The sequence below is a fragment of the Plectropomus leopardus genome, chromosome 12 (genome assembly GCF_026936395.1).
Source record: "Plectropomus leopardus strain MGB_pleo_1.0 chromosome 12, ASM2693639v1, whole genome shotgun sequence".
NCBI lineage: Eukaryota > Metazoa > Chordata > Actinopteri > Perciformes > Serranidae > Plectropomus > Plectropomus leopardus.
In genome coordinates, this window is record NC_142187.1 from 33999799 (window position 1) to 34012470 (window position 12672).

At 40.4% G+C, this 12672-nt stretch overlaps 1 protein-coding gene across 3 annotated transcripts in view; it reads right to left on the reverse strand.

Annotated features, from left to right (window-relative positions):
• LOC121950930 (solute carrier organic anion transporter family member 5A1-like) overlaps window positions 1-12672 on the reverse strand; it is a 75585-nt gene that overhangs the window by 36037 nt on the left and 26876 nt on the right. Inside the window, exons 6-10 of one of the 3 annotated variants that reach the window (XM_088085909.1) lie at window positions 12131-12329; window positions 8996-9155; window positions 8247-8491; window positions 8036-8100; window positions 835-5936 (exon numbers count right to left, since the gene is read on the reverse strand). In XM_088085909.1, the coding sequence (XP_087942035.1) occupies window positions 5716-5936; window positions 8036-8100; window positions 8247-8491; window positions 8996-9155; window positions 12131-12329 (890 nt within the window). In that variant the 3' untranslated portion in view covers window positions 835-5715. Of the gene's footprint in view, window positions 1-834; window positions 7238-8035; window positions 8101-8246; window positions 8492-8995; window positions 9156-12130; window positions 12330-12672 lie in introns of those variants that run through there. The other 2 variants (XM_042497062.2, XR_006106364.2) reach the window with 2 other exon arrangements.

Genomic DNA, 12672 nt, shown 5'->3' on the forward strand with positions numbered 1-12672 from the left:
TAGTATAGTATGCGAATATTTCCCAATTTTTCCAACATGCTAAATTATCATTTTTTTAAAAAACTTTTTTGGTCTTTGTTTCCACTTTGTATACTACGTTGCGTCTCTACAAGCTATAATATGTCATTTTCAGGCATTTTTAGAATGGGTCAATATTTCACATTTTCGCCATAGTATAGTATGCGAATTTTCCCAATTTTTCCAACATGCTAAATGATCTTTTTTTTTTTTTCACTTTTTTGGTCTTTGTTTTCACTTTGTATACTATGTTGCATCTCCACGAGCTATAATATGCCATTTTCAGCCATTTGTGGGACGGGTCAAAATTTGACATTTTTTGTTATAGCAAAGTATGCGATTTTTGGCCATTTTTTTCGAGATGCTAAATTATGACATTTTTGGCCTTTTTTGGCCTGTGTTTCCACGGTGTATACAATGACACACGTTTACAAGGTATATTATGATATTTTCAATCATTTTTGGGACGGGTCAAAATTTGACACTTTTCGCCATTGTATATAATGCGATGTTTTGGCCATTTTTTCAACATGCTAAATTATGACGTTTTTGGCCTGTGATTCCATTTTGTATATTATGACGTCCCTTCAAGCCATAACATGTCATTTTCAGCCATTTTTGGGATATTTTCTGAATTTTTAAATTAGTTTTTATTGCATAGTATACTATTACTTTTTATGAACAATTTTAATGTCATAATGTCTTCTTTTTTAACATTTGTTTTGGGCAACATACCGTACTATTTCTTTTTTAATGAAAATTTTCAGACATAAAAACATAACAGACATTTATATACAAAACACACCCACTAACCCGTAGTTTCTGTAATACTGTTTTATTATTTTTTCACATTTTTTATTGACAGAAGTCAAGTATGCAAGGCATTTGTAAACAGTGTGTCCACAAATCTACATTTTGCCTCTAATCAGTGTAGCCTTTCAGTCAGTCAAAAACACTGTCCTTTGAAATAAATACAATACAGATTTTTTTTCTTAAAAAAAAAGAAAAAAGAAAAGAAGCAAGTAAACTGAGAACAATCTAAACTACATCTGCCTGAAGGAGCTCAGAGTCTGTCTGTAGTCACAGTCTGGAAATGATGCCACATTACTACATGAAACGACGGCACGACATGTGGAGGTAAACGACTCCTTAGTCCCAAAGAGGAGGTGAAAGGAGGATAAAAATGCGTGACGCTGTAAAATCCTGGAGCTGGTGCCCACAGATCTCAGTGGATTCAGAGAAATGAGGATGAAATACTGAGAGCACCTGCTCGACTTACTGTAAATCTGATGGTTTCCAGCATCATTTAACTGCATCAGTCACTGAGTTTCATGACACATTGGGTCCTTAAATCAGCTAAAATCACAAATTTAGTCAAAAAATCTTGCGTTTTTTTTTTTTTTTTTCAGGTTGCAGAAATGTTTCGTTTGAGCCACCAAGTCTGAAATCAGGACATTAATGTAGCAGGTAAATAAACACAAAATATGACCTTATTTTAATTAAAAGAAGAAAAAAAACTAATTATTGTTATTATTATTATTATCATTAATACTCATAATTATAAAAAAGAATTCTAAAGATAATTATACAAAGAAAATAGTTTTCTGGGAATTTTTCATTGTCATCGTTTTGTCACCTTTTCCTTTTTTCTTTGTAATTTGTGGCATAGTATTGGAATTTTTATTTTTTTTGTATTGTTATGGAAAGAAATTAAACTAATGTTCTCAGGTTTCAGAGGTTGAAATGCTTGTCAAAGACGCCTTGGTGCAGCTCATGAAAACTGATGCTGATCCAGATGTTAAAGAGATAAATCACTGAGTGTATTTGTTTTGAAGAATAAGAAAGCTCTGTGGATAATTTACCTCTTAGAAAAAAAAAAACCTGAACATTTTAAAAACTGAAGGAATTTTAACCAGGAGAAGTTTCAGCTGGTTGCAATCTGCAATCCTCACCACCAGATGGCACTAAATCTTACATATTTGAACTTTAAGAAACTTATTTAAAACCAGCATGTCCAATTATAATATTTTCACAAAATTAAATTAAATTTAAGAAAACTTTTACAGCAGCTTCTGTTATTGAATGAAAAAGGAAGATGAACAGAGTCGCTTTCAACATTTCATCCTCTCAGCGTCGTTTGTGATTTGAGACACCAGCTGATCAGGAGCGTCACACAAACAAACAGCAGTTCGAAAGAGAAACGCAGGCACGGAAATAAAATAAAAACGGGACGTGGGTGGATGAGTTTCTAACACTACACAGATCCACACTGGAGTTGGTTGTGTTTTGTATCCGTCGGTTTTATCGCTTTACATGAAAATGGAATGTTGTGTTGCGTGTTTCTACTCTAGTCTACTGTCTCTACTGTGCGACGTACTGAAACCATGCGTCAAGTTTTCTTCCTCGCTGCTTTCTGGCAGGCGATCACCGACTACATTCCCCCTTTTTTTATTTATCGTTTTCTGTTGTGTCCCTCAGACTTTTCTCTTAAACAGCGTGCGTCTGACCATTTATTTATCGTCTTCCCCCTTTAATTTGTCTTCCTAAAAATAAATCTAGATACACACACACAAAACACAAAACAATACGAGACTTGAAACCTGTCAGCTCCAGTTTCGGCCTCTCGTGTTGAATTCGTTTTCATATTTCAGATCTCTGAACTAAAAAAAATTACCCTTTCAAAGTCCCAAAAGGCCGACAGGTCACCTGTCAACACTTAACTCTGTTTTGAAGATTTTCACAAAATCCTAAAACACTCATCTTCAAGCAGCTGTGAGGTCATTTTGAAGATTTTATTAATGTCTTTGTTAACAATATTAATCCTCCTAAATATCTATATTGATTCTGTTTGATTTTAAAACTGTGAAATAAAAGTGTGATCTGATTTTTGATGGACTGCAGTGAGTTAAACAGGTTAACCTCGACCGTTTTTAACCAGATAAAGTTCCCTTTTAACCCTTTGAAACCTGATCAAATTGATTTATTTGAAAATCATGGGAAAAAGGCAATGAGATATAAAGAAGAAATTACCCCAGAAATTAGCAAGAAACTAGTAAAAAGTGCAAGAAAATTAACTGAAAATTTAAAAAAAGAAAAAAGTCTCCATATAAAAAATAAAGAAATGACCTGCATGAAGAGCTTAAAAATATACCTGTGTAACATAATTTTAAATATTTAATTCTGATTCTAGCTTTTACATTTTTCCCCTTGCTTTTTAAAAAAATCATTTCCTAAATCTACTAATCTCTTGCAATTTGTGGAACATTTCTTACCAAGTTGCTCATTATCTTTTTTCTCCATGTTTTTGAAAGAAATTAGCTCAGAGTTCAAAGTTTAAATACCTTCAAAAACCTCCAAAAACCTCCAAAAGCTGCTTTTAAAAGGCAGTTTATGTTAACAGATGAGCTGCTGGGTTTGCAGTCTGAACTTGAGTTAAAATATGTAATCTATTACTGGTTTTAGCTTCTCTGATGAACATTTTGTTGCTTCTCTCTGCTGTGATTGTAGATTTAACCCTTTGAGACCTGAGCAACTTATCAAGACAAGACAAAAAAACTGTGTACGTAATTAGCACAAATGACCCCAAAAAGTGCTAAAATATATCTTAAACCTATATTCATATTTATTTTCTATAACATAATTTTAAAATAACAAATGTATTATTACTATTATAAATACTGATTTCTGATTTTCCTACTTTTTATGTCACATTTTACTGATTTTTAAAAAAAAATTTGTTTCTTCCAAAGTTGGTATTTTTTTTTGCTTCGTGTTTTTTTTTTTTTTTTTCCTTTTTTTAACACATCAAACCAAACTGCTCCGGTTTCAAAGGGTTAAACAGCTTGTGAAAGGCATCTGAACGCAGCAAAAGAAAACTGATGTTAATCCAGGTTTCAAAGGGTTAACAATTTGGGAGTTTTTGACTAATGTTTGCACTAAACCCCCCCCAAAAAAGGGGACATTTTAAAAGACATGAACTTGAGCTTTAGGACACTGTAACTGGCCTTTTCCTCCCCAAAACTGTAAACCATGAATCCAGAGAACAAACCGCTGATTCACTGATGGTGAAAACTGTAATCGTAAACTCAAAAGTCCCGAATGTAAAAGTACTGACTATTTTTCAGTCGAACAAATATCTGTCCTCTCCGTCTTTTGTCCTGATCTGAACCGTGACGTTTTCCTGCCTCTGCATGCTGTTCCTCATCTAACCAGCAGGTGTCCTCAGAGGACAGCGACCGACATCTCACCAACACTGCGTCCACACACACACACACACACACACACACACACACACACACACACACACACACACACACACACACACACACACACACACACACACACACACGTATCCACTGACCGAACCTCCACAGGCAGCAGGACCGTCCCAAACATTACGATTTCACACTGTCACTGGCGAGGAGGCCACTTTTTAGGAAATAATACTGCTTTAAGTGTGAAAGGTGCATGCTGTGTAACTGCAGTTCTTACAGCTCAGACACGCTGCGGACTAACCCTTTAAAATGTCATGAATTTCCAGAGTATTTCATTTTTTTAGCCACAGAGGAATCAAGTTTTCCAACTGTGAAATGTTAAAATTGAAACACGATAAATTCATAGCACTGAAATATTTTACTTTGAAAATCATCTGAATTTATGTGGTTTAATTTCTCCTTTTTGAAGTTTCCTGATGGAGGATTTATGGACTTTAACTGTGACGGGTCGGGCCTGATTTTTGGGGCCTGATCAGAGCTCGTGGGAACAAGATAAGAGCTAACTTGTTCCCACAGATTATTAACCTCTTAACTTAATTATTAAGACAAAAATACATCAACTTTAAGATCTTTGGGGGCTAACAGAAGTTTTTAGAGCTCAGTAATAAACTCAAACTACCTGATCAGATGAAGATTATTCTTTTTATTTTTTTTAAAGATTAATAATTGCTTGATGAATGCAGCAAAGATTAATCTGCACATTAACTACATCAACTACAGGGTCGAAACTGCTAAACGATCTAATTTATTTAACATGTTTAAGTCATTTCTCGAAAAATTTAAAGTAACCGCTTCCCAAATGTGAGCGTTTGCTGCTTTTTTTTCGAGTTTTGGATTTTTTTTTTTTAATTCTGTGTTAAACAAAATACGACATTTGAAGACAAAAATTATGATTTGCATTTTTGCCGCTATTTTAATTATTTTTTTTTAGATTGAGAAAATTAATTGATTCATTTTAAAGAATTATTTTACCGTAGATTTTTGGATAAAAAAAAACTTACTTTCCACACTTGAACCTGCATGTATATCATGTACTCATACATTTTTGGGACTACAGAGTAAAAATAAACCAACAGGACGCAGAGCAAGAAACGAACTTTCCATCCAAATTCGCCAACAACTTTCATTTCCGGAGCTGACGAAGAAAAGACGACTACGCTACGACCTCTACGTGATGGTCGACTACTTGTCTGCCTACGTGTTCGGTACAAACGTGGATGATTGTGGTGAGTCAGAAACACAGCGTGTCAAAATGCCAGAGCGCTTTCCCGGTCCGGTTTTGAAAATCTCCTCCGAGGATAGTTTTGTTTTTTCCTTTTCCGTTTTCTTCCAGACGTGCGGAGGATCCCCGGAGACTCGACGGCCAGGAACGCGGTCAAAAAAACAAAACGCTGATCCTGTTCTTTTCAGGTTAAACCACTTATCAGGGTGCCAAGTCAGGAGGGCGAGAGCCGGGATGTATGGCTGCATTGTATGGAGCTGGCACAAGCCAAACAATCCGACTTCCAGCGGTAATACTACGTGTCATTGTGTCAGGGGAGCAACAAAAGGCCTTGCATCGGGCAGGAATGCATTCTGTGCATGCCAAGCTGCTTAGCCCAGTGACCTGTCCAGCTGTCCAGTTGGGTTCAAGTTTTTTTAACCCTAAAAAACCAAAAAAGACAGAAAAAAACAAAAAAAAATGGACACTAAACATTGTTTTTCACATAGCACCATGCCATCGGTTTCCAGTTCTTTACACTTAGTTGCAGTGTATCACATTTCCGTAGGTTTTTTTTATTTTTTGTTCCGTGAGAGCGCTGATATGCCAGAAAACATAAATCGCTCGCACGACGGCGGAGAAATAAAAACATAAATGAGGGTAAGAAGCACGCAGACGTGAGGCGAAGGGGAAGCGGGAGGATTGGCGGCGCTGAGGTATCTGTTCAGGTGACTCTTCTTCTCACAGTCTGAGGGGCGTCCAGTGTGTCCGTGTGTTCGACGCTGACTGTACATGTGAGGACCGTGGTGGCAGAAGGCACATGTTGCCGAGGTGACGGTGGGGGGGAGGGGGGGGGGGGTGTTAGCGATGAACTCTCCTCCCGCAGCTTTTGTCCGCCTGCTGCGCCGGCTGATGCATCACAAAGAAAACACCCAGCTGCTTTCAGCGTTTTCACCAACCAAGCAGATTTTTGGTGTCGGAGGGACCCCGAACTTTTCATCAGTCCACCGCAGACCTGGAGCCCCTGAATGGACCAGGACCCCCAGCTGATGGATGGTGGTGCAGACAAAACAGAAAAGCCAGTTTGAGTGTTTCACGAGAGTTGTGATGAGAGCAGGACCTGGTGACTGCCGCCTCTGACGGCGGCTAAAATCCAGCGGACTGGATTTCAGAATAAAACGTCAGTGAAACCTGCCTCGTCGCCCCCCCTCCCGTTCTGAAACTCAGACTCGGACTGAAACGTGTTCCAGAGAACGGGCCGGCGTGGGTGCAGGCGCGGCTGCAGGTGACGGCGCGGCTGCAGGGGGAGGAGTTATTGCTTTAAGCTCGTTGCCGGGGCAACTCTGGGTGCTGACGCCGCGGTTGAGGGGGCCGGCACGCGGCGGCGCGTTGGCAGGCAGAGCGTTGGGGTCGGTTCGGGGGATGTTGACAGGGCAGGAGCGAGTGCGGGCGTGGCCCTTGTGGCCGCCCGGGTGGCAAACGAGGCTGCCCACGGTGTCGACGGGCGACAGGTGGCGCTTCAGCCAGCGCTCAACACGCTCCTCCTTGTACTTGATGGAGTACCAGGTGAGGAAGATGAAGAGGAAGCCGAAGAACTTGAGGCTGGCGGCGAGGCCGAAGTAGACGAAACGCAGCGAGGTGACGTCGTACTCCCAGCAGGAGCCGTGGACGCCGCAGTCCTGCTGCCACAACATGCAGGTGGTGTCGATGACGGCGCCGAAGTAAATGGGGGTCGGGATGTAGGCTGAGTGCAGGAGAGGGATGAGAGGAAAGAGAGAGCAGGGAGGAAAGAAAGAAGAGAGAGGGTAAAGTAGAAGAGGAAGAAAAGAGCGAAAAGAAAGAAGAAGAAGTGGAAGAGAGAAAAGAAAAGGGTAAAAATACCAAAAGAGGATTTGAGGGAGAGAAAAAAGGGACAGAAAGAAAACCCATGAGCACAGAAAATACCACCGAATGTGAAGAAAACTAAGAAAATCTAAAGCATAAATCATCTTCAGTGGCTGAGCAGCACACATCGGGACAGCTGCCGTACTTACGAGAACCGATAAAAAAAAAAAAGATCAAAGGTCAAAATCATAGCCAAAGATAAAATCCTGGCTGCATCCTACATTTCCCATAATGCAGAGCATATTTTGTTATTTCCCCTCCCTGTCTGGTTAATGCACGCGTCTTACAAACTCCCAGTTTGTTTCTTTTCTGACTGATTCGTCCTGACAGCAGCTTTCTGAACGTCCCGCGTATCAAGTCCAATTTATCTCCTCGCTCCGTATTTAGAAGAACGGCGACGTCGAGGCATCAAACAGACAACATCTCATTTCCTGACGCTCGATCAGCTCCGCGGTCAGCAGTTACAGAGTGTGCAGTGCATTTACAATCAATGCAATTAGCTGACGCTCCTCTCTGCACCGATACGAGTCCTCAGATAACGACGCTGATATTCTGCCGTCTCATTTAGACTCTTCTGTGCAGAAAAAACGACTCCGGATAAAATACCGACGACCAAACTCTGCTGTCGCCGTGAACAGATTAAAGAAGTTTCACTCACCGAGAGTCCTGAGGAGAACAAACTGCATTCCCAGAGCGAACGGCCTCTCCTGCTCCGCTACAGACCTGCAAAACCACACACACACACACACACACACACACACACACACACACACACACACACACAGGTCACAGTTTTGCGCTGGTCAGGGCTGAGGAGATATTTTAAACTGTTGGATAAAGATTGAGAATCGCTGGTTAGAGGGTCGTACCTGAGGGTGACGATGATGGCGGAGGGCTGGGCGCAGGCGGTGATGAGCGTGACGATGAAGAGGAAGATGAGGAAGGGGATGAGGGTGCTGCAGGTGCGGTCGCACTTCCCCGACACGGCGTAGCCGTTCTCGTTCAGGTAGGTTTTGACGATGACGAGCTGCAGCTGGTTGCTGCCCGGACCGCTGGACGACGGCGTGATGACCTGCCGGCTCTGGACGCAGGCGCAGTCTGAGTAGTTACGGATCTGGAAATGTATGACGAATCATCATCAAAACGACTGCAAACCTCAAACGAAATCACAGTTTTTCAACAATCTCCAGTTCTATTTACTCTTCGAGACCTGAGCAAATTAGCCCGATTTCTGTCAAATATAAAGGAATAAGGCAATGAGCAATGAAAGAAGAAATGACCTAAAAATGAGCCAGAAATCAGAAAAAAAAGAAATAAAACATAAAAAAAATTAAAGCAATCATAACTTGGAAATAACTAGAAAACTTTAATTATTAAAATAATTTGTACCATAATGTTTATGTAATTATGATAATTAAAAATATACTTTTTCCTTTTTTCTTTTTTCCATTAACACTTTTCTCACGGCTTTAAAGGGTTAAGATGTTAAAGAATATCAGACTTCGTTTCTCAGCTTTTATCACAGTTTTTAAACCAGCATAGAAACATCTGATGTGTAAAAGTTTGGTGTTCTTTTCAGCTTTTTATCGATGTCAAACTGCATCATCCTGCCACTCACCCCGGTGCTGTCGTTGGCCACGCTGCTGCAGCCGGCCAGGCAGGGGTTAAAGTAGGTGATGCCGTCAGAGCCACAGACCGGAGCGTACTCGTGGATTTTACAGCCGCAGTTCACGTTACAACCCCCGGTCAGGTTCCTCTGGGTCATGGTGAGAGTCGGTCTGCGGAGAGAAATCACAGCAGCTCTTTAGGGTTTGAATTTTAAAACTCTTTTTATTTTTAGAGTTTGGAGTTAATTGGGGTTATTTTCTGTGTGTGAGGTCAGTTTGAGGTGACTGAAAGTTAAATAGACACGAAACTCTCCTGACTGAAAAAAGATAAACAGTTTTGATGAAATATTTCTGGTTCTTTGAGGCCCGTGGACATTAAAGACTGGAGGAAAAACGTCAACTGCAACGTCACGAGTCCGTTTCTTTAAAAACTATGATTACCGCCTCACGCTTTTACGCCACTTCCAACCAGCCAAGCTGCAGTTCACGTCCGTGTACGTACAGACTTGTATAAAATATGTAGCGAAGACTTCAGGGGAAGTTAATAGGAAACATTAAGTTAAATATTTTTTCCAAAAGATGAATGTTTCACACACATCTTCCCCCTGGCAGCACAAAGATCTCTAAATTTTAAGATTAGTGTCACAGTTTGATAATCTGATGCTGAATAATGGTCAGAAAACATTGTGACGTCACATTGGTGTTTGTGACATTTTGGAAATAAAATGTCATCGCTTCATAAATTTATCTTATTAGACATTTGTGTGAAATTTTGTCATTAGCGTTTTCATTCTTAAGTTACGGCCAAAAAAACATGTTTTGTGAGGTCACAGTGACCTTTACGCACAAAATCAGTTAATCTTTGACTTAAAGTGGATGTTTGAGCCAAATTTAGTAAATTTCCTCGTTCTTGAGATATCGTGTGAAAAAGAAAGAGAAGGACAAAATCTAACAAGTTCATCGTTGAGTCCACGTGCGACGTTTGTGCCAACGACGTTTTGAGAAATCACGTTCACAAGAAAGCGACATGAGGACGGACAGATAGACACCATGAAAATATAATTCCTCCAAACACAGCTGTCAAAGAGGCGCAAAAAACAAAAAGAAGCAAAAGAATTGGCGAAAAAAAATGAGATGGACAATAAAACAGGAAATGAGTGAAGATTTGGCAGAAAAAAAGGATTGGAAGGAGAAATAAAGTGATGGAGGAGGACAGAAAAGACAGGAAGAAAGAGGACAATGACGAGGACACAAAAAGAGAAGAGACGAGGATGAAAGTATAAAAAAAAGGAAGGAAAAAGCAAATTGAAAAGAAAAGGAGGATGAAAAAAGCAGACTAGGAGAAGGAGGAAGAATGATGAACGAGGATGAGAGGAGAAAAAGACAAAAGAGACAAAGCGGATTTTGAAAGGAGAGGAAATGAAAAAGATAACAAAAAGAGCATTTGAGAAACAGAACGAAAGATGAGGACAGAGAGGGCAAAAAGGACAGACAGACCGAAATAAATAAAAAGAAACACGAGAGAGAAAAAAATGAGGCAGTCAGCCAGAGATCGTCTCTTCCAAGCTGTCCTTGGACGTTTTCCATCGTTGCCATGTAATCGCTCTCAGGGACGCTGCGTCCAAAAGAAAACGCCTCCATTTACTGGCTCGCTATCTGTTATCCTGAACACTCGCTTCCTCCCCGACGTCGGCCACAGATGGGCCGATAAAAACTACCAGTGACTCCGTCACACCGGGAAATGATTTCATACGAGAAAGGCCAAACTGCAGTCAGCAAACGGCTGTCTCTCATAGACGTGAAAGCTTTCAAAGACCCCGATTGAGACCTGAGAGGACGGACGCAAGGGAGGTCATTAAAAAATGCAGACATCATAAATCTGTGCCAAAAAAAAATCTGTTTTGTCCATCAAAACGATAAAAAAATGACAGATGGTTGGAGTTTTAAGATTTGAAATTTGATAGTTTGACAGTCACAAAAAAAAAAATCGGCAGTCTTTAGTGGATGTTAATGGTCGACCATCATTTCTATGTATTTATGCCAAAAATCAATGATATGGTTTATTTGTAGTTATGTATTTGCCTTTTCTGTTACTACTCAAATGTATGACAATTTAAGACCTTTGCTGCATGAGACTGTGAAAAATTGTATATGTGTGTGTGTGTGTGTGTGTGTGTGTGTGTGTGTGTGTGTCCAAATCTAAATACACTGTTAAAATGCTCCTTTCAAATGTTTGATCCCACAGCCATCAGAGCAGAAAAACAGGACTTGTATTATTTCTGGGTGTCATTCTGGGCTTTTGACTCTGAATTTGTCATTTTGACTATTTTCCACCTGATGAGGTCATTTTGACCATATTTGGCATATGGAGGAAATACATGCTATTTCCACTAGGTGACCTGTCACAGTCAATGTTGCTGACATATCCCAGGCTGTGATCATAATTCTTTTTTTTTATCTACTTTCCATGTAGTATATTGAAAATAATTCATTTTTGTTTTTTTCCATCTAAAAAATATAGTGGCATCATGACAAAAACCTAAAATTTAAGGGGTTAAAATTCTGATTATTAATGTATAGTTGATATTTATGATTAGAAAGTAGACAATAAGAATATTGTATAATATTTTTTAAAGCTTGATTTTGAAAGTGCATTTTGAGCGATATAAGTGTGTGCAATATTGAAGCGGGCCCGAAGGGTTAACTGGATCAATACAAGACGGAGAATAAGGCCGACAGAGGAAACAGTACTTATGTGTTGAGATGTTGTCACAACGGTCACCAAGGCTCCGTCTCTCTCTCCGCCCGGCTTTTTCTCTTTCATCATTCTGTTTTTTCTTTGTGGGTGTTTTTTTTTAAACTCTTCCTCCACAGTCACTTCTGTCTGCTTGTTCTGTCCTGTCTTTATTTCTACCTTCCTTCTCTCATAAAGTGTGTTTTGGCTGCTTCCCTCCGTCCTCCACTATCACATCACTGCAGAAACCACACACACAAACACTCGACCCGAAGCATAAATCTTCAGTTCAGATAAAAACACTAAACAGAGCTCCATGACGCTGCAGTGACGCGTTCTTCATCGTCATGAGGTGATGCATGACAGCCCACCCACTTCCCCGAATTTCGCCCTCTCAGTTCCCCCTCCTCACCCGGTGGTGTAGGGGATGTTGATTCCTCCCAGGTTGATGCTCTCGCAGCCCACGATGAACAGCGTGGAGAAGCAGAGCAGGGAGACGCCGCTGCAGATCATCGCCAGCTTGGCCGACTCGCGAGCGCCCAGCTTCAGCTTCTTGATGATGTAGCCTCCCAGTACGATGCCAACACCGGCACTGGGCACAATAATCACACCTGGGGAGGGGGGGGGGGAGAAAGGACACATATGAAAAATGATCTCTTACTCACACACTGCTTGGCGAGCTGTCAGTTTTTATTCAGAGCATCGGAGTCGGAGAAAGAAACAAGACAGAAAAATGTGAATCTACCTTAAATTTGATGTCCCTTGTGTCGCCTAAAAACTCCACAAATCACTATTTCCTTTAAAAACAATGAATCTAATTACTGTGCTGTCATCACACTGGTGAACACGCGGGAAATTTGTGCCAACTCTGCAACTCTAATGAGCTTTTTGGCCTTTTCAGCCCACGGTTGTTGTCTCGGGACTCTCTTCAGCAGGCAGCTGTTTTCAGGAAAC